A 23,328-nucleotide genomic window follows, 5' to 3' on the forward strand; every position below is an offset into this window, starting at 1 on the left:
ATGTTTATTTATGTTTAATTGTCATTTTGCTTATTTTCTTTGGTTACATCTTCTGACATCAGACTCGGACTTTTCTTGAATTGAATGAATTTTAAATGTACGTATTGTTATGCGTTTACTTTACTACATTGGCTAGAGGTATAGGGGGTGGGTTGAGATCTCATAAACATGTTTAACCCCGCCGCATTTTTTGCGCCTGTCCCAAGTCAGGAGCCTCTGGTCTTTGTTAGTCTTGTATTATTAAATTTTAGTTTCTTGTGTACAATTTGGAAATTAAGACACTATACAAATCTTTGGTTACATATTTGTTTTTGTTCATTTATTTTCATAAATAAGGCCGTCAGTTTTCTCGTTTGAATCGTTTTACTTTTTCTTATCGGGGCCTTTTATAGCTGACTAGGCGGTATGGGCTTTGCTCATTGTTGAAAGCTGTACGGTGACCTATAATTGTTAATGTTTGTGTCATTTTGGTCTTTTGTGGAGAGTTGTCTCATTGGCAATCATACCACATCTTCTTTTTTATATTTAAATAGTCTCCCCTTAATTTTTTGTCTGTAGTGTTTTTGTTGATTGCTGTTTAGCACATATTTGTTTGTTTGTAGCTCATGTATACTAGTATAAATCAAGTTGTCATCACTGTTGGGTTCTCGTCTGAATTTTTTACATTAACTCTGTTAGAAGCCTAGCTCTTTCCAAGCAGAGCCATTTATAGGGTGCTCATCATGAAGTTTAAGTTTTTGGTCTTTGCTGAAGGGTGTGCAGTGACCTATTATATAGTGACTAAAAAGAAAATCACTTGGTCTACATGGTTTATAGTTTAAGTTATGAAAGTCGTCTCATCAAAATTCATACACAGTGGTGGATCCAGGGGGAGGGTTCAGGTGGTTGGAACCCCCTTTTTTGGACGATCATGGAATGGGGACATTTAGTTGGAACCCCCCCCCCCCCTTTTGTCTTGGGTTGGGAACCCCCCTTTTTTAAATGGCTGGATTCACCCCTGATACCATATCTCCTTAGGCAAAAAAAAAATTATGTTTGTTTCCAACATGTTCAATGTAGCTTACAGCTTCTGAGAAACAATTCAAACATTGATGACCTTCTGCTGTTGTCTGCTCTGTAGTCAGGTTGTTGTCTTATTGGCACATTCCTCATTTCCAGTCTCTAATTTCATTACAAAGTATCTGAGAAACAAACCTAACCATGTTAACATTGTATTAAACTGAAATAACCTAAATCACTTAAATTATCCATGAAATAAAATTAAGGTCAGGTCAACCTAACCTGATAGACAAGTAGACCTTGCAATGTACTCATATACAATAAAATGTATCCAATTACATGTAATAAAATGTAACAGTATATTTTACACTCATTCACTGAACCAGCTCTTTTAGCTTTTATAAATGTAACGCTCTATTAAAAATAGCTTACATCATCACCCCAAGACTGTAATACATATTTCTTGCATATATACAACCAACTTTCATGACTTTAATGTAAAGCGAGACAAAATAAATTGATACTTTGAAGTACATGTATTGTTTAATATGTTCGACTACTACATGTACTAGTATAAAATGCCAGTTTCAGAATGAACAGTAATTTAGAAGATTGTCAACATACATGTAGATTCATTCAGACTATTTGAACTACAAATGTATACAGCAAGCTGTCATTTGACTCTAAGTCCAACCAACAACCGTGTCAGGGCTGTAAAGCTTGTCTAGGTTGGTGAAACTTCCATAATCATGCATATATGACACTAACCAATAGTGACGGACCGTGACAGACCCTCACGAAAGGTCAAAAAGGTTTAACACTCCCAGCTGGTGGTACATGAAGCTAACAGTAGCAACACCAGCACAGAAATTCTTATTATATCCAAATTCTTATTTTAAATGTATAATTATCCAAGGTGAATTCAGATATATATGATCATGATGATGCACTTGTAGTATTGACAATGATCATGATGATTGTAAGATAATCAATGAAACTATGAATTTTCATTATTCCAATTTCCTACTTTTTTTCCTATGAATTTCAAGTTTGCTATTTGTTCAATTCACAATTTCCTTTTTGTCCAATCAAAACATCCCATCAACATCATGGCATAATGCGGTTAGCTTTATCAACGTTATTTCCAATTGCAATAAGTAACTCAAAATTATGAATGAATCCACCGTTTCGCAATTTACAGCTACAGAGGTGAGGTACCGTATGAGAGTAATTTAGTGACACTATATATTTCCTATGTATATATGATAAATATGCCCCTTCATAATCTTGCTGGGAATCATGCTCAAACCAATGTGATATCTTATCTACAAAAAAAATTTACATTAAGAATTAAGTATTTATAACTTGTATTACATGCGACTTCTATAACATGTATAAAATTAAATAAGTCAATAGCATTAATACTATTTTATATACTACTGTCAATTCCGAAATTAATGTGAGGTTTTTATTATTGCGAAAAATGCGACTGAGTTGTAAACGCAATAATTTAAACGCACATTTTGTGATATTCTATATGAATTAAACAGGATTTTTCACAAAATCGTAAAAATTAAAATCGCATTTAAGTCTAAAATGAAAAATTCGCAATAATTTGCAAGCAATAATTTCTGAATTTACAGTAACTACATGTATTTGATTTGTGATATTTGTAGTAATAATAATTCAACAAATTCTTTTAATAATACTTTTTTATTTCAAAATAGAATTTGTAGAATATTACTACATACATGACAAAGCAATGGTATGCATAGATTATAACATGTTATATTTAAGTTCTACAAAATTTAGAGCAAAACCAAATCATTGATAACAATTCAGGGGGAGTCCAGCCATTTTGAAAACCAGGACAAAGGGGGGTTCCAATTACATGTCCCAATTCAAATGCATTGATCCTCAAAAAGAGAAAGGGTTCCAACCCCTGGAACCCCCCTCTGGATCCGCGCCTGCAATTTAATGAAACATGCCTGAAAAATTATCTTAAATTTCTTATTACAAAAGTGTAAAAAATAGTTGTTAAGGACGCAATGCTGTCACATCATTTGGAATCAGGGCACAATATCAATATACTCTTTTTTTTGCCCCCGGCAATTTAGAGGTTATTGCATATGCAAACCCAAGCCTTGAAGGTATTCATAACAAATATGTGATAAATTATAATTATTGTACATCACCCACCAGTGGCTATATAAATAGGTGCATCATCATTGTAACATACATGTACATGTGAAGATTGGTTGGTTATGAGTTATTAAAAATCCAGTGACAGATATTTCAAGCAAATTTTAGGACGTGACAGTTATCAATACATTATTAAACATACAATAAATATGAATATGTAGGGTTACTCTAGTCCAAATAATTATGACGTTTGGCAAGGCTATTTAAATTTTTTTCTGGGACGCCTTCCTACAACGTCCTAGGAAGGCGTCGCAGAAAAAAAATTAAATAGCCTTGCCAGACGTCATAATTATTTGGACTAGGGTTACTCTATCAGGGGGTTAGGTCCACACAATGGTTTAGGCAATAAACAGGTGTGTATCCAGCCCTTTTTAAAAGGGAGGATTTAAACCATAGTTTATATGTACCTTTTTCAAATCATGCATTGATCTTCCAATAAGGGGGGGGGGGGGTCCAATCACAGGAATAATTTTTTTTACAAGCCCAAATTCTTACTTTGCCTTTGAACAAGTTACTGTACAAGAATGTGGGGTATTAGAAAGTCAATTCATACCTGTATGCACAAATGTAACAAATGTAAACATCTTTCCTTCAAACTCTTGGCCGGATCAATGATTATTCTCATGTCTGATAGGCATGTTTTAAAATATTATTCATTTATACTCACCAATTGTAATTTCCAGCTCAGCTTATATTGTGCTGTAGTGTCCATCTACCATCATGGCATGTCAACGAATTTGTGTAAAATAAATTTGCCATTTGAAGATGCCGACATGCGACAAGTAAAGAGGGTACGGTAACGTTAAATCGTTTACGGGCGTATTTTCCGTTTTTAATCAAACTTGTCAGATTTGATTAATTATCGTCGGAAAATGTCCCTAATGGATAGTAATTCAAATTAAACCAGCTTTATTATGCTGTATTCATGTTATATATATAACCTGGTCTTCAAATGTACTTCAGGTACACTGGCCTTTTTCTGCTATAATATTCAAACTTTATCTTTTAACAAAGTCTTCTGGTGTGTAATATTTTTTTTTATAAAAGGCTCTCGAATTATAGACTAAGTGAAAAATAAAGATGGAAAGTCAAACGCATGAGTCTGGCAAAAATGAACGGACAATGGCATGACAGTAAACGGAAAACGAGAAAAGACATAGATTCTAGTTATATATATATATTTTTCCCTGCCTCACTCAAATGCAATTTATATAGCCAACATTAAAAGTTAAATGAATGCATTCATTTACAATATTAAAAAAATGTTACATCTTAAATTAATTAAACATAACTATTAAGATCACGCGTTTTCAAGTGTTCACGCACAGGCACTTGTCTCAGAAAAAAAATAATCCTATATACCTTATTATAATAAGGTATATAGGAAATTTTTTGGCACTTGTCTGTTCACGGCCGACCTCCGTAATTATTTAATACGGGTGTAGAAATGATCTATTGCGTCAACATGACAAATTTTTCACCACCCACGACAGTCTGTTATTGCAAAAACATGTAGTGTAATCACTTGTAAACCTTTAATATAAAGGTTCAGGTGCTTACATTCAATGAATAAATGTTATTTCGGCAATCTGTTGAATTTTTTTTAGCCATTTCGCGGCGGTTTGTTCAGCAGTATGACTTTGAGCTATTTTTTAAAATATATACAAAACATGTTAAATAGGATGTAGTAAGAATTCAAATTGAATATTTTTTTTATTTAATTAACATGATTAAAGGGACGTGGTAGACTTTCAGTTAACATAAACCGTCTTCTTTCTAACTTTTATTTTATTTTTAAAAGGGGAGCAACCCCTGATAAACAATGGGAAAGTTTCACTCGTTTTGTGTCCAAATGATTAAAATCTGAACACGACTGGACACGGTCTGACAACATCTTGACGTAAGTTTGTATCCATGGTCTGTTTTGGTCTGACATGGTCTTAACGGGTCCAAACAACCCGCTGGACGATTCAGTCTTTTCCGTCTTGATACGCCTTAACGAACTGATTTACCTGATGAGGCTATCGATCTGAACGGCGACTAAACGATCTGAAATATCTTGACGAATTTTCTCTAGCGGTAAATCCAGTCAATCAAGATGTGATCAGACCAAAATGGCCGTTTCAGACTGAAATCGGGCTTCTAGTGTCTGATTCCTTTCACGGATTTGGCTATACTTTTTGGACCTTTTGGATTATAGCTCTTCATCTTTTCTATAAGCTTTGGATTTCATTAAATATTTTGGCCACGAGCATCACTGAAGAGACATGTATTGTCGAAATGTGCATCTGGTGCAAAAAAATCGGTACAGTTAATTTTATTAGAGCAAATTTGACATGGGGTTAAATTGTTTAAGATTGTCAAGATCTATCTGCCCTGAAATTTTCAGGTGAATCGGACAATGGGTTGTTGGGTTGCATACTTGACCTCATTTTCATGGTTCGATTCATGGATCAATGTTTAGGTTTAGGTCTGTTTCTTATATATATAATTGTTAATAGAGCAACTTTTTTCTGTGTAATATATACAACTGCATATAGAATTATTATTTTGTTGATTTTCTTTTTATTTCATATTTGTTCCATGTACTACTACAACATATATATTTCCATGGTTACAGGCATTTAATGAAGAGGAGACTCTAGCTATTTCTAGTCAGATCATGAACAGAAATAATTACCTGGCTGTGTTAGAGGAAATCATTAAGGGAGGGAATATCAGTAGAAAGAAATTACCTGCTTATTTCAATACACTGCTACCACCTGATCAGGTAAGAAATAATTACCTGGCCTTGTTAGAGGAGATCATTTAGGGAGGGAATATCAGTAGAAAGAAATTACCTGCTTATTTCAATACACTTCTACCACCTGATCAGGTGAGAAATAATTACCTGGCTGTGTTAGAGGAGATCATTAAGGGAGGGAATATCAGTAGAAAGAAATTACCTGCTTATTTCAATACACTGCTACCACCTGATCAGGTGAGAAATAATTACCTGACTGTGTTAGAGGAGATCATTAAGGGAGGGAATATCAGTAGAAAGAAATTACCTGCTTATTTCAATACACTGCTACCACCTGATCAGGTGAGAAATAATTACCTGGCCTTGTTAGAGGAAATCATTAAGGGAGGGAATATCAGTAGAAAGAAATTACCTGCTTATTTCAATACACTGCTACCACCTGATCAGGTAAGAAATAATTACCTGGCTGTGTTAGAGGAAATCATTACTGGAGAGAATATCAGTAGAAAGAAATTACCTGCTTATTTCAATACACTGCAACCACCTGATCAGGTAGGAACAGAAAATAACAAAGTAGAAGATCAGGGCAATAGATAAGGAGGTTTCAGGTTAGGGGGAGTGTTGGGATCCCGCTAACATGTTTAACCCCGTCACATTATTTATGTATGTGCCAGGAGCCTGTAAATTCAGTGGTTGTTGTTTGTTTATGTGTTACATATTTGGTTTTCGTTCATTTTTGTTGAGCCTTCGACTTTAGTCGAAAAAGCGAGACTAAGCGATCGTACATCCCGTCGTCATCGTCGGTGTCGTCGGCAGCGTCCACAAATATTCACTCTGTGGTTAAAGTTTTTGAAATTTTAATAACTTTCTTAAACTATACTTGTTTTCTACCAAACTTGGACAGAAGCTTGTTTATGATCATAAGATAGTATCCAGAAAAAAAATTGGTAAATATAAAATTCCATTTTTTCCGTATTTTACTTATAAATGGACTTATTTTTTTCTGCGGGGAACATTACATTCCCTCTGTGGTTAAAGTTTTTAGAATTTTAATAACTTTCTTAAACTATCCTTGGTTTTTACCAAACTTGGACAGAAGCTTGTTTATGATCATAAGATAGTATCCATAAGTAAACTTTGTGAAAAGATAAATCCATATTATCCATATTTATCTTTTAAATGGACTTAGTTTTTCTGCAGGGAAACATTACATTCACTCTGTGGTTAAAGTATATAAAATTTTAATAACTTTCTTAAACTATCCTGGGTTTTTACCAAACTTGGACAGAAGCTTATTTATGATGATAAGATAGTATCCAGAAGTAGACTTTGTGAAAGGAAGACTCCATTTTTTCTGTATTTTACTTTTAAATGGACTAAGATTTTCTTTCAGTTAACATTACATACAACTTGGACAGAAGCTTCTTACAATCATAAGATAGTATCAAGAGAATTATTTTTATTAATTTTTTTTTCTCATTTTTGTTGAGCATGTTGAGCCTGCAATTTACAGCAAAAGCAAAAGCAGGCGAGACACTGGGTTCCGCGGAACCCTTACAATTTTTTTTACATAAATAAGGCAGTTAGTTTTCTCGTTTGAATTGTTTTACATTGTCTTATCGGGGCCTTTTATAGCTGACTATGCTGTATGGGCTTTGCTCATTGTTGAAGGCCGTACGGTGACCTATACTTGTTAATGTCTGTGTCATTTTGGTCTTTTGTGGATAGTTGTCTCATTGGCAATCATACCACATCTTTTTTTTTATATTTACAGATGCTATTGGATATGTTTCTTACGTCGTAACTACAATCCCCTTCCCTTTTCATGAATTTGACCTACCAAATAAGGGTATTTACCAGATTTGTAATAACACAAGCAACACAATGAGTGCCACATATGAAGCAGAATCTGCTTATCCTTCTGGAGCACCTGAGATCATCTTCAATTTTTCCGAGGGTTGGTGTTGCTTTGGCCTTAGTTTTCTATGTTGTGTTCAATATGTACTATTATTTGTCTGTTTGTCTTTTTCATTTTTAGCCATGGCGTTGTCTGTTTATTTTCGATTCATGAGTTTGACTTTTTCTCTGGCATCTTTCACCCTTCTTTTACATTTGCAAAAAGCAATTAATCACAATTTTCTCAATTTTTTACCTTATATAGATTGCTTCCTATTTTTCAGGTGAAGCTGTTCTTATCTCTCCTTCATAAGAAGATTTTAAGGAAAGGTAAAGAGGTGACAGAGGGTGTATTGAAAGACATGCATCAGAAGAAAGTGTTGAACAGTTGATAATTAGGATTTTGTATTCGAACATGTACAATAACCATACTTTTTTAGACATTTATAGTTTTCTAATTAAAAGTTAGTAATTTATAATAAGTCGTTGATGTCAAACCCTTATTTCAGTGCTTGTTGTGGGTTTGCTGTCTGTCATATAAAAAAGAAGAAGTGGTATGATGGCTGATGAGATAAATCTTCACAAGAGACCAAATGACACATATTTTTTTATCAATCAATATTGCTTCAACAGAACTCCTGACATATTTGGGCATTACGAAATTGTTGCAACAGCAGAAACAACAAAATCAAAAAGTGATATTGTTTACCTCAAATTAATGGAGAAAAAGGCTTTTTACCTCTGGAGAAGAAGCCCAATTTGAAAAAAAATGAATTAAAATAATTCCCAAAAAAGATAACTTTTTTCCCAAACAGTGAAGTCTCAGTGGAAATTGTGAATGAAAACAAACTGAAAAACACTCATTTAAAAATCCCCAAAATGACTATATGAGGGTCTATTTATGTACCATCACTGACAAAATGTAGTCTTATTTTAAAGCAGGATTTGAATCTTGAAAAATGGGTATGTCAATTGAAGTTTCAGTCAAATTCTTGGTTTATATAAAATTTCCAAATTTGATGAAAATGATGCATATTTTTCCAATAAAAAAAGGGTAGAGGTAGTTTTGAAAATAGCCAACAATATCACTGTCAAAATGAACAACATGAACAACAGGAACAACTCGATGAAGTTTCCGTCTTGGTCACCTGTTGCAAACCAATATTTTTTCCTTATCCAATCCACCATTATTTTGCAATGGCAGTCCTCATTTCATGCATTACAAGGCCTATATTCCGTTGAAATAAAATGTACCTATTGGTTTAATTGTTGATTTTTTTATGTCCTGAAAATATATGAAATATTTGCCACTGGAAATTAAACAAGCACCTATCAATGAACCAGTAGTTCTTGAGATTATTTGTGTGACATTTGTCTTTCTTATGGAATGTTGGTGTTAACCTTCAGCTTCGGTATTACTCTTGGCAGCAAAATTAGAAATAGGACAATTTGCAGAGAAAATTGAAATTTAAAAGTACAAAGATGTATTTGAACAAATGTTGAAATTGTTGTTACAATTAATTAGACAAAAAAAAAAATATTCATTCATACACAGAAAACAGGCAAAAGATACCAAAGGGACAAATATAGGTCACCGTATGGCCTTCAACAATGAACAAAGCCCATACCACATATTCAGACAATGCTATTATGGTTAAAACTAAAAGACCACCAGACAAGCAACAGCACAAAAAAAAAAAAACTAAACAGTTAAAAAAAACCGACCATCAGATAAACACCAGCAACACAAATCCCACCAAAATCTGGGTCAAAATCAGGTGCTCAAAAGATCCTGCTGGACAATGTTATACAAATATAATATTGCTGCTATGTACAAAATGATGGTAATTCAATGTTACAAAAGGGTTAAAGAAACCAATATATTTATTATTATCATTAAATCGTAACCCATTGAAAAAGAGGCAAATAGTGGAGCCTTTTAATTTTCCTCTGAGTTCAGTATTTTTGTGATTTTACTTTTCACTCAAATGCAAAAATATCATAAAGTTAATAGTTAAAAACCATAACATTAATTGTTAGAAATAACTATCACTACATTTTTTTTTTAAATATTACACAAAAAAGATTTGTATTAAATATCCTGTGGAACTAAATAACATAACAATCTTAAAATTCAGTTAATTATGAGTGTATGGATGATGCTTACAGAAGATAGAATAATAGTTAAGAAAAGTGGCAACAAATAAAGCATAGTGGAAAATGGGTAAAAAAAAAAAAAAGAGAGTAATGGGGTGCTTAAAAAAAAAGGTCTAAATAAATTTAAAATACAGAATAAAGAAAAACTACCAAGACTCTTGCATACTTTTATTTTTTTTTATAAAAAATGTGAAAAATTTGAAAATTTAAGTATTTGATATATAAAAGACTTATTTCTGAATTTAATAGAGTAACATAACTATGGTCATCAGAATATGCCAAATGCTGGCGTCATTGCGTGCGCACTATATATGTCAGTGTAAACACTAAAATAACTGGGTGTTGAAGATTTTTTCTTCAAACTGGATAGAACAGAAAAGCTTTAACATGTCTATAAAAAAAGTAAAAGCACAAAAATACTGAACTCCGACGAAAAATCAAAACGGAAAGTCCCAAATCAAATTAAAAATTAATTGACAAAACACACCAAATGAATGGGCAACAACTGTTATATTTCTGACTTGGTACAGGCATTTTCAAATGGTATATTGAGTAAACTCACACATTACAGAATTAAAGCCGGCTTGATAACTGAGATATTGATGACTGATTGGTAACAAACAATTGTGTTAGTTACAGGTGGTGGTGAAGAGTAAAGCCGGATTGATAACTGAGATATTGATGACTGATTGGTAACAAACAATTGTGTTAGTTACAGGAGGTGGTGAAGGGTAAAGCCGGCTTTTATAACTGAGATATTGATGACTGATTGGTAACAAACAATTGTGTTAGTTACAGGGGGTGGTGACGGGTAAAGCCGGCTTGATAACTGAGATATTGATGACTGATTGGTAACAAACAATTGTGTTAGTTACAGGGGGTAGTGAAGGGTAAAGCCGGCTTGATAACTGAGATATTGATGACTGATTGGTAACAAACAATTGTGTTAGTTACAGGGGGTGGTGATGGGTAAAGCCGGCTTGATAACTGAGATATTGATGACTGATTGGTAACAAATAATTGTGTTAGTTACATGGGGTGGTGAAGGGTAAAGCCGGCTTGATAACTGAGATATTGATGACTGATTGGTAACAAACAATTGTGTTAGTTACAGGGGGTGGCGAAGGGTAAAGCCGGCTTGATAACTGAGATATTTATGACTGATTGGTAACAAACAATTGTGTTAGTTACAGGGGGTGGTGACGGGTAAAGCCGGCTTGATAACTGAGATATTGATGACTGATTGGTAACAAACAATTGTGTTAGTTACAGGGGGTGGTGACGGGTAAAGCCGGCTTGATAACTGAGATATTTATGACTGATTGGTAACAAACAATTGTGTTAGTTACAGGGGGTGGTGAAGGGTAAAGCCGGCTTGATAACTGAGATATTGATGACTGATTGGTAACAGACAATTGTGTTAGTTACAGGGGGTGGTAAAGGGTTATTTTCGTGCAAGATGTTTTGCCATTTTTATTTTATGTGCAGGGGTGAAAACAGTTCGTTAATCACCGTGAATCGTAAAATCAGTAAACAGCTAAACGTACAAGAAATACTTGACGGAATGACTTTTGACACACAACACAAGCTATGAATTCCTTGTTTAAATGGTGGTAAAGTTGCTGCGCACAAGGAAGCTATTAGACAAATAGTTTCAAATGATGAAGCTGAGATAATCCCTTCGTAATTTTTACGGACGCCATCACGAGTTGGTTGACCGTTATGGAATAACCGTTTCACAAATGATAGCGGATATGCTCCTTACGTCGTAACTACAATCCCCTGCCCTTTCATAAAAGTGACCTACCGAATACGACTAATGAAAATAAGGAGATGTGGTATGATTGCAAATGATATAACTATCCAACACAGGTTAAACCAAAATTGAAAAAAGCAGATATCAAAATGTACTCGAGAATGATAAATTTCCTTGGCAAGAAAATCTATGTCAAATACCAATATTATCAGAAGATTATGCTAAAAAAATTATCAAAGGTACCAGGATTATAATGTAGTACGCCAGACGCGCATTTCGTCTAAATAAGACTTATCAGTGACGCTCATATAGAATATTCATAACGCCAAACAAGTAAAAAGATGAAGAGCATTGAGGATCCAAAATTCCAAAAGGTTGTGCCAAATAACGCTATGTAATTTATGCTTGGGATAAGAAAATCAAAAGTTTGTAAAAACAGGAAATTTAGAAGAAAAGAACGACCACATTATTGATATCCATGTCAACACTGGAGAATTGAATACTGGGCTGGTGATACCCTCGGGGACGAAACATCCACCAGCATGGCATCGACCCAGTGGTGTAAAAGTAATCAAAGGTACCAGGATTATAATGTAGTACGCCAGACGCTCGTGTCGTCTACATAAGACTCATCAGTGACGCTCATATAAAAATATTTATAAAGCCAAACAAGTAAAAAGTTGAAGAGCATTGAAGATCCGAAATTCCAAAAATTTGTGCCAAATACGGCTAAGGTAATCTATGCCTAGGTTAAGACAATCCTAAGTGTTTCGAAAAATTCAAAGTTTTGTAAACAGGAAATTTAAAAAAATGACCACATTATTGATATTCATGTCAACACCGGAGTGTTGACTACTGGGCTAGTGATACCCTCGGGGACGAAACGTCCATCAGCAGTGGCATTGACCCAGTGGTGTAAAAGTAATCAAAGGTACCAAGATTATAATTTAGTACGCCAGACGCGCGTTTCGTCTATATTAGATATTATGTTCTTTCACTAAACAATTCAAAATTTGGTGACTATGTGGAACGCATCTATCCCATCGAATTGGAGATAAAGGATACTACAGATACAGTTAAGTCAGCTTCATATCTTGACTTACATCTAGAAATTGACAATGAGGGTCGGTTGAAGACAAAACTTTAGAACAAAAGAGATGATTTCAGCTTTCCAATTGTGAACTTTCCATTTCTAAGTAGCAACATTCCAGCAGCACCTGCATACGGGGTATATATCTCTCAATTGATAGATATTCCCGTGCTTGTATTTCCTATATTGATTTTCATGATAGAGGGTTACTGCTCACAAGGAAGCTATTAAATCAAGAGTTCCAAATGGTGAAGTTGAAATCATCCCTTCGTAAATTTTACGGACGCCATCACGAGTTGGTTGACCGTTATGGAATAACCATTTCACAAATGATATCGGATATGTTCCTCACGTCGTAACTACAATCCCCTTCCCTTTCATGAATTTGACCTACCGAATTAGACTATTTACCGGATTTGTTATCACATAAGCAACACGACGGGTGCCGCATGTGGAGCAGGATCTGCTTACCCTTCCGGAGCACCTGAGATCACCCCTAGTGTTTGGTGGGGTTCGTGTTGTTCATTCTTTAGTTTTCTATGTTGTGTCATGTGTACTATTGTTTTTCTGTTTGTCTTTTTCATTTTTAGCCATAGCGTTGTCAGTTTGTTTTAGATTTATGAGTTTGACTGTCCCTTTGGTATCTTTCGTCCCTCTTTTAGACTCATAAGTGACGCTCATATAAAAATATTATAATTATTATAATAACTACATGTATTTTTCAGGTAAACAATTACAATTCATCGATATTCCCGATATTTTCGAATTATTTGTAACCTGTGATCGAACAGCTGCACCAAAAGGAGAACTTAAAAAATTCCCACTATCTGGTTCCCTATTCAGAGTCACGGGCCTTAGTGTCAAAGGCTTAAAACTGAGTAAAGAATTACCAATATCTGGTTCTCGTTTTAGAGTTACTGGCCTTGATGTCAAAGGATTAAACAGAGTAAAGAATTCCCACTATTTGGTTCCCTATTCAGAGTTACGGCCTTGGTGTCAAAGGATTAAAACCGAGGAAAGAATTCCCACTATCTGGCTCCCTAATCAGAGTAACGGGCCTTGGTATCAAAGGATTTAAACCGAGTAATGAATGCCCACAATCTGGTTCCCTATTCAAAGTTACGGTCTTGGTGTCAAAGGATTAAAACCGAGTAAAGAATTCCCACTATCTGGTTCCCTATTCAGAGTTACTGGCTTGGTGTCGAAGGCTTAAAACCGAGTGAAGAATTCCAACTATCTGGTTCCCTATTCAGAGTTACGGGCCTTGGTGTCAAAGGATTTAAACCGAGTAAAGAATTCCTACTATCTGGTTCCCTATTCAGAGTTACGGGCCTTGGTGTCAAAGGAATTAAAACCGAGTAAAAAATTCCCACTATCTGGTTCCCTATTCAGAGTTACGGGCCATGGTGTCAAAGGCTTAAAACTGAGTAAAGAATTCCCATCATCTGGTTCCCTATTCAGAGTTACGGGCCTTGGTGTCAAAGGATTACAACCTAGTAAAGAATTCCCACTATCTGGTTCCCTATTCAGAGCTACGGGCCTTGATGTCAAAGGCTTAAAACCGAGCAAGAAATTCCCACTATCTGGTTTCCTATTCAGAGTTACGGGCCTTAGTGTCAAAGGCATAAAAGCGAATAAAGAATCCAACTATCTGGTTCCTTATTCAGAGTTACGGACCTTAGTGTTAAAGGATTAAAACCGAGTAAAGAATTCCCACTATCTGGTTCCCTATTCAAAGTTACGGGCCTTAGCGTCAAAGGCTTAAAACCGAGCAAAGAATTCCCACTATCTGGTTCCATATTCAGAGTTACGGGCCTTAGTGTCAAAGGCATAAAACCGAGTAATGAATTCCCACTATCTGGTTCATATTCATAGTTACGGGCCTTGGTGTCAAAGGATTAAAACCGAGTAAAGAATTCCCACTATCTGGTTCCCTATTCATAGTTACAGGCCTTCGTGTTAAAGGATTAAAACCGAGTGTTTATGAAGGATAAAGTGGCCATGGATAACATTTTGACTTATGATACTATTTTCTGATTTTTTAATATGACATCGAATATATGCACATTAATGACAAACTATAGCCGTCAATTTGACTATATATAGTTCTGTTCCGTATTTTACATCATATATATATCGTGAAAAACTTAAACTTTTGGCATTATTATATAATAATAAGGAGGTGTGGGGTGTTATCCAGTTAACATGTTTAACCCCGCCATCTTTTGTATGTTTAGGACTGTCCCAAATCAGGAGCCTATAATTCAGTGGTTCAGACTCATTTGTTGATGTTTACCATACAAACTTATGTTACTATAATAATATGTTCGTATGCATATTGCCTATGTACACCTTAAATGTTGGTTGCTATTTTCCTTAAATCTTTGGGCCTGTCTTAAATCTTCACAACGCATATTTTATTCAATCAATCATTCATTCGCTTTTAATATTTCCTATTTTAAAACTAGTCCTCTTCTATTTATTGAATAAGGGTATGATCCCACTAATATTGAATAAGGGTATGATCCCACTAATATTAAATAAGGGTATGATCTTACTAAAATTAAATAAGGGTATGATCCCACTAATATTGAATAAGGGTATGATCCCACTAATATTGACTAAGGGTATGATCCCACTAATACATGTATTGCATAAGGATATGATCCCACTTATATTGAATAAGAGTATGATCCCACTAATATTGAATAAGGGTAGGATCCCACTAATATTGAATAAGGGTATGATCCCATTCATATTGAATAAGGGTATGATCCAACTAATATTGAATAAAGGTATGATCCCACTAATATTGAATAAGGGTATGATCCCACTAATATTGAATAAGGGTATGATCCCACTTATATTAAATAAGGGTATGATCCCACTAATATTGAATAAGGGTATGATCCCCTAATATTGAATAAGGGTATGCTCCCACTAATATTGAATAAGGGTGTGATCCCCCTAATATTGAATAAGGGTATGATCCCACTAATATTGAATAAGGGTAGGATCCCACTAATATTGAATAAGGATATGATCCCACTAATATTGAATAAGGGTATGATCCCACTAACATTGAATAAGGGTATGATCCCACTAATATTGAATAAGGGTATGATCCCACTAATATTGAATAAGGGTATGATCCCACTAATATTAAATAAGGGTATGATCCCACTAATATTGAATAAGGGTATGATCCCCTAATATTGAATAAGGGTATGATCTCACTAATATTGAATAAGGGTAAGATCCCACTAATATTGAATAAGGGTATGATCCCACTAATATTGAATAAGGATATGATCCCACTAATATTGAATAAGGGTAGGATCCCACTAATATTGAATAAGGATATTATCCCACTAACATTGAATAAGGGTATGATCCCACTAATATTGAATAAGGGTATGATCCCACTAATATTAAATAAGGGTATGATCTCACTAATATTGAATAAGGGTATGATCCCACTTATATTGAAATCTTGTGATTTATACCACGTTTGTTATTGAGTTGTTGTATGCGCTTTGATGAATTGTTCAACAGAAGAAGTAAATCAAGCAAACAAAGTTTCAATCGTATTGTGTTATATGCAATTATCACTATTTGTATAACCAAACAGGAAAATCACAAAGAATACTAAACTCCGGAGAAAATTCGAAACTGAAAGTCCCTAATCAAATGGCAAAATCATACTATAAAACACATTAAACGAATGAACAACAACTGTCAAATTTCTTAATTGGTACAGGTATTCTCAAACTAATTTATGGTACAACGAATGATATTACTAGAATAGAACAAATTAAATGCATTTTAATAATGTTTTTCACGCACGTGTGTTCGACTGTTATGGACAACAACTGTCATATTTCTAACGTGGTACAGGTATTCTCAAACGAAGAAAATGATTTATTGAACCTGGTTTTATAGCGCTAAACCTCCTACTTATACATTTATATGACAGTCGAATTACATTCCATTATATTTATAACGATGCATGACAAAAGAACTTGTAAAAACATCAAAGGATGCGATTTTAGCAAGATTACAACAAACAAATATTTTAACCGTTTGTTCTTTTGTTACCTCTTCATGCTCCCGAAAATAGAATATCGATTCTAATGAAAGGAAATTGGTAATCAATTTTGAAAGCTTAAGTAGGAATAATCCACTTCGAAAATTTTGGATGCAATGTATTTTTTTTTCAATTGGCATTTGTAATACAGGTATGGTAATCCAGATGATTAATAAGATTTATAACATAAGCAATATGCTGCGTACAAAAAAAATATTAAAGAAAGAAGCTGTTTACAAAGAAAGTTATAAAAGAAAAAAGCTGTTTACCAAAAAATAACAATAGGTCTGAACCAAATGCGACAAAACGTGGTTAGAACAGTTCCTAAGAAAAGCATATTCTTAAAATGATGAGTAGGAAGCTTTCATTTGCGGTGAGAGTTTTAATATATTCGAACCATGAAGTATGTACGAATCAGTTAGTGATCTTACCGCCATTTTGTTTATGTCTACTTAACATTTCAAATAATCAATTCTACAAAAGTATCGTCCTGACATGAACCTTTTATTTTCCACTTGACTTTAAGCAACCAACAATCAATCAATCGGCTTTAAAAGTGCAAATTTGATCACGTAAATTGTTTATATCGTTTAAAAATGAGCAAAAAAGAACATTATGGGTGCAATTTAAGCAGTTATAGATTTTTTAGTGCAAGTAATTTAGTTTTTATATTTGGTTCATCATTTCAGATAAAAAGAATTCATAACAACACAATAATGACGAACAGGTTTTATTTCTTAATTGCAATGTCATGAAAAGGAAAAAAGCACATACTATAGAAATAAAGTAATAGTTTTACTCTCTACATTTTAAACCAAAATATGGCATAACGAGCTCCACTACTTGCAACGCTGAGTTAGAGAACGAAGAGCGAGAACTGAATGCGTTTACAGCTAAAAACACATCGTCATTCTTTGACGGTTTTGTCATCTGTTTTTCAACTTCCGGCCATATATATCCTGGCATCCATAGCTGCCACGCCCCACCATATGGATAATTCTGCCAATAACAGAAAATTCCATTTATTGGTGGTGGTATGTCTGAAAGTTGAAGTCGATATATGGCAGACAAATATTTGTTTGTAACTTTGACAATTTCTTTCCCAACGGAGATGACCACATCCCTATTATTTATATTACCATGTTCCCTTTCAATTAGTTCCTTCCAGTATGAAATATAACCATCGGTATACATGGACAGTAGTATGGACTTGTTGGATTAGCTTTTGATGTACCGAAATCGGAGGTTTGCTTTAATGGGGTATCTGATATAGCATATTTGGAGTAAACCGGAGAATTTCTCCACCAAGTGAAATTGTAGGCTAGGAAAAGTTTCCCAGCGCTGACATCTTTCACTGATTTGGTTATGTATTCTCTGATATGCGGTTGGTGCAAACCTTTCCAGTTCAGCCTTTCATATGATAATCTATTGACTGCAAGGATGATCTTTTTAGCACACTTCTTTATCAAAGGTTTATTCTGAAGACAAAACATTTATTTTAATGTATTTGCATACTGTTTAATATACTTTATAGTGAAAACATGAGTATTGTATGTATAAGTAACCAATGGCAGTAGTTCTGTATCTGCCTTTCGTGTGAAAATCAATCACGGCTAATACAGGTTCAATTTATTTAAACTTCATAAGACCCGGACTTTAGATGATGGTAACATAACATTTGTACTCGCTTAACACAGGTGGTTTCATGAGCAGCTCTGATTGTAAAATGTTGTGTACATTTCACCATATACCTTTGTTTTTATTAAGGGTATGAAATATGCTACATTAATTTAGAGTGCATGCATTGCTAACCAAAATTTCTTAAACGTTATGTGGCGTTTGTTATATACACGCTACAAATGTAGAAACAAACACATCGTTTAATCACTGTTTACTGACCCTATTTGAACTTTCAATAACCATGATAACGCATCCACGTGTTGTTGGTAAACAGACTTTTCACAACCGTAAAAGTAAAAATAACGTTCAATCATGGTGAAGTTAGAAACAATGGTAGCGTTTGTTCTAACACAAGATGAACAACAAACTGTAGGCGTTGACTTTCTAACACAAACTACACAAACGACTAAGCGCGCACATGTGTTGATTATTTGTTTCTAAAATACGTTTGTAAAGTTGACATACAATTTGACAAACTATGCAAACGCTACAAATGCGCCTTGTTGCTTGTCGTTTGTTTGCTAAAACGCTACATTTGTTTCTAACTTCAAACAGATTAAACGAGGTATTTGTTTCTACGTTTGTAAAAAGTCTGATTACAAATAACATGTACATGCATTATTCAGTTATTGAAAGTTAAAAAAAGGGTAAATAAAGTCTTATTAAACAATGTATTTTTTCTACTTTTGTAGCGTTAAGAAAACAACAACAAACCCGACACAAAGTTTACAAATCAAGGCAACAGGAGTATACCACTTTTTTAAACTCGTAAATAGATGGACCAAAAAATCGGGGTATAACCAACTAAAACTGAGGGAAACGCATTAAATATAAGAGGAGAACAACGACACAACATAAAAATGTAACACACACAGAAACGGACTATGCATAAGACAAAATTTACACATTTGTATTATAATGAGTTTACTAGTATATGAATTAATATTGTTTTATAAGATGCCATTGCTAGTTGACATTTCACCAGCTCAGTAGTCAGCACTTCGGTGTTGACATGAATACCAATTATATGGTCATTTTGATAAATTTCCTGTTAAAATTTTACCCCCTTCTAAACACCTATTGATTTTCTTATCCAAGAAATAGATTACCTTAGTCGTATTTGGGACATCTTTTGGGAATTTGGGTCCTTAATGCTCTTAAAGTTTTAACTTGTACATGTTTTATGGCTTTTAAACCTTTTTGATATGAGCGTCACTAATGAATCGTATATAGACGAAATGCGCGTCTCGCGTATTAAATTATAATCCTGATACCTTTGAAAACCAATATAGTTTTTCCATTATACATTTAAATAGTATTTTATACATCAATTACCTTAACAATGCTTGTCCGTCCATTTCTTGTAATCGTACGTTCGAAGTACAAGTTGTAATAACCATTTCTCATTTTCTTAATTGCTTTTAAGTGGTGATTCAGCTTAACATTGTGCCTGTTGTTTAAATATATTACATATATATTTTTAATTTAGTTCAGATGCAATGAATTTTGAGAATTGATTTTTCCTTGTTGGCTTTTGTCTTATATTTGCTTCGTTTCATGGAACGAAAATATAAGTTGTTTCATCAATTAAGTAAAAAAAAATTAAATATCTGCATTCGCTCAGTTGTACACTTGATAGTAACATTGATATTACTAAAACACATGATCAGTTATTAATTGTGTTTTTCAAGCGATGTTTTACTTAAATTTACGGTATTTTCCAAACACAATGTCTTATCTACAGCTCAACTGATAAATGAAAACGTGTGAGATAATGATGTGTGAAGTAGAAATTTACATAATAAAGTTAATTAACTAATAAGGGTATCTGCCAAGATGTTGCTTATCTTCTGCATAAAAGATTTGAACGAGTGCTATGAGTGAAGCAGGATCTTAACTTCTACATATAAGATTTGAACGAGTGCTATGAGTGAAGCATGATCTTAACTTCTACATATAAGATTTGAACGAGTGCCGTGAGTAAAGCAGGATCTTAACTTCTACATATAAGATTTGAACGAGTGCCGTGGGTGAAGCAGGATCTTAACTTCTACATATAAGATTTGAACGAGTGCTATAAGTGAAGCAGGATCTTAACTTCTACATATAAGATTTGAACGAGTGCCGTGGGTGAAGCAGGATCTTAACTTCTACATATAAGATTTGAACGAGTGCTATAAGTGAAGCAGGATCTTAACTTCTACATATAAGATTTGAACGAGTGCCGTGGGTGAAGCAGGATCTTAACTTCTACATATAAGATTTGAACGAGTGCTATAAGTGAAGCAGGATGTTAACTTCTACATATAAGATTTGAACAAATGCTATGAGTGAAGCATGATCTTAACTTCTACATATAAGATTAGAACGAGAGCTATAAGTGGAGCAGGATCTTAACTTCTACATATAAGTTTGAACGGGTGCTATGAGTGAAGCAGGATCTTAACTTCTACATATAAGATTTGAACGAATGCCATGAGTGAAGCAGGATCTTAACTTCTACATATAAGTTTGAACGGGTGCTATGAGTGAAGCAGGATCTTAACTTCTACATATAAGATTTGAACGAATGCCATGGGTGAAGCATGATCTTTACTATTACATATAAGATTTGAACGAATGCCATAAGTGAAGCATGATCTTAACTTCTACATATAAGATTTGAACGAGTGCCATAAGTGAAGCATGATCTTAACTTCTACATATAAGATTTGAACGAATGCCATGAGTAAAGCATGATCTTAACGTTGACATATAAGATTTGAACGAATGCCATGAGTGAAGCATGATCTTAACGTTGACATATAAGATTTGAACGAATGCCATGAGTGAAGCATGATCTTAACGTTGACATATAAGATTTGAACGAATGCCATGAGTGAAGCATGATCTTAACTTCTACGTATAAGATTTGAACGAGTGCCATAAGTGAAGCAGGATCTTAACTTCTACATATAAGATTTGAACGAGTGCCATAAGTGAAGCAGGATCTTAACTTCTACATATAAGATTTGAACGAATGCCATGAGTAAAGCATGATCTTAACTTCTACATATAAGATTTGAACGAATGCCATGAGTAAAGCATGATCTTAACTTCTACATATAAGATTTGAACGAATGCCATGAGTGAAGCAGGATCTTAACTCCTACATATAAGATTTGAACAGAAGTCATGAGTGAAGCATGATCTTAACTCCTACATATAAGATTGGAACGAGTGCCATGAGTGAAGCAGGATCTTAACTTCTACATATAAGATTTGAACGAGTGCCATGAGTAAAGCATGATCTTAACTTCTACATATAAGATTTGAACGAGTGCCATGAGTGAAGCATTATCTTAACTTCTACATATAAAATTTGAACGAATGCCATGAGTGAAGCATGATCTTAACTTCTACATATAAGATTTGAACGAGTGACATGAGTGAAGCATGATCTTAACTTCTACATATAAGATTTGAACGAATGCCATGAGTGAAGCATGATCTTAACTTCTACATATAAGATTTGAACAGAAGTCATGAGTGAAGCAGGATCTTAACTTCTACATATAAGATTTGAACAGATGCCATGAGTGAAGCAGGATCTTAACTCCTACATATAAGATTGGAACGAATGCCATGAGTGAAGCAGGATCTTAACTCATACATATAAGATTTGAACGAATGCCATGAGTGAAGCATGATCTTAACTTCTACATATAAGATTGGAACGAATGCCATGAGTGAAGCAGGATCTTAACTCATACATATAAGATTTGAACGAATGCCATGAGTGAAGCAGGATCTTAACTTCTACATATAAGATTTGAACGAATGCCATGAGTGAAGCAGGATCTTAACTTCTACATATAAGATTGGAACGAGTGCCGTGATTGAAGCATGATCTTAACTTCTACATATAAGATTTGAACAGATGCCATGAGTGAAGCAGGATCTTAACTTCTACATATAAGATTGGAACGAGTGCCGTGATTGAAGCATGATCTTAACTTCTACATATAAGATTTGAACGAAGGCCATGAGTGAAGCAGGATCTTAACTTCTACATATAAGATTTGAACGAATGCCATGAGTGAAGCAGGATCTTAACTTCTACATATAAGATTTGAACGAATGCCGTGATTGAAGCATGATCTTAACTTCTACATATAAGATTTGAACGAAGGCCATGAGTGAAGCAGGATCTTAACTTCTACATATAAGATTTGAACGAATGCCATGAGTGAAGCAGGATCTTAACTTCTACATATAAGATTTGAACGAATGCCATGAGTGAAGCAGGATCTTAACTTCTACATATAAGATTTGAACGAATGCCATGAGTGAAGCATGATCTTAACTTCTACATAGAAGATTTGAACGAATGCCGTGAGTGAAGCATGATCTTAACTTCTACATTTAAGATTTGAACGAATGCCATGAGTGAAGCATGATCTTAACTTCTACATATAAGATTTGAACGAATGCCATGAGTGAAGCATGATCTTAACTTCTACATATAAGATTTGAACGAATGCCATGAGTGAAGCATGATCTTAACTTCTACATTTAAGATTTGAACGAATGCCATGAGTGAAGCAGGATCTTAACTTCTACATTTAAGATTTGAACGAATGCCATGGGTGAAGCATGATCTTAACTTCTACATATAAGATTTGAACGAATGCCATGAGTGAAGCAGGATCTTAACTTCTACATTTAAGATTTGAACG

At 34.2% G+C, this 23,328-nt stretch overlaps 2 protein-coding genes and 1 pseudogene across 2 annotated transcripts in view; 2 read left to right on the top strand and 1 right to left on the bottom strand.

Annotated features, from left to right (window-relative positions):
* The window catches only part of LOC134692624 (uncharacterized), a 31,655-nt gene extending 25,625 nt beyond the window's left edge, over positions 1-6,030 (top strand). The window contains exons 9-10 of the mRNA XM_063553084.1: positions 5,822-5,967; positions 6,000-6,030. Of these exons, the coding sequence (XP_063409154.1) occupies positions 5,822-5,967; positions 6,000-6,030 (177 nt within the window). The remainder of the gene's footprint in view (positions 1-5,821; positions 5,968-5,999) is intronic.
* A 49-nt stretch (positions 6,031-6,079) lies between these two features.
* On the top strand, positions 6,080-8,249 carry LOC134692941 (uncharacterized; the record flags this gene model as incomplete). The annotated part of the gene is made up of 2 exons (XM_063553586.1): positions 6,080-6,286; positions 8,125-8,249. Coding segments are annotated over 2 exons (315 nt in total), but the record flags the coding sequence as incomplete, so codon positions are not given.
* A 9,476-nt stretch (positions 8,250-17,725) lies between these two features.
* LOC134692625 (uncharacterized) overlaps positions 17,726-23,328 on the bottom strand; it is a 59,318-nt pseudogene continuing 53,715 nt past the window's right edge.

This window comes from Mytilus trossulus, chromosome 12, assembly GCF_036588685.1.
Source record: "Mytilus trossulus isolate FHL-02 chromosome 12, PNRI_Mtr1.1.1.hap1, whole genome shotgun sequence".
NCBI lineage: Eukaryota > Metazoa > Mollusca > Bivalvia > Mytilida > Mytilidae > Mytilus > Mytilus trossulus.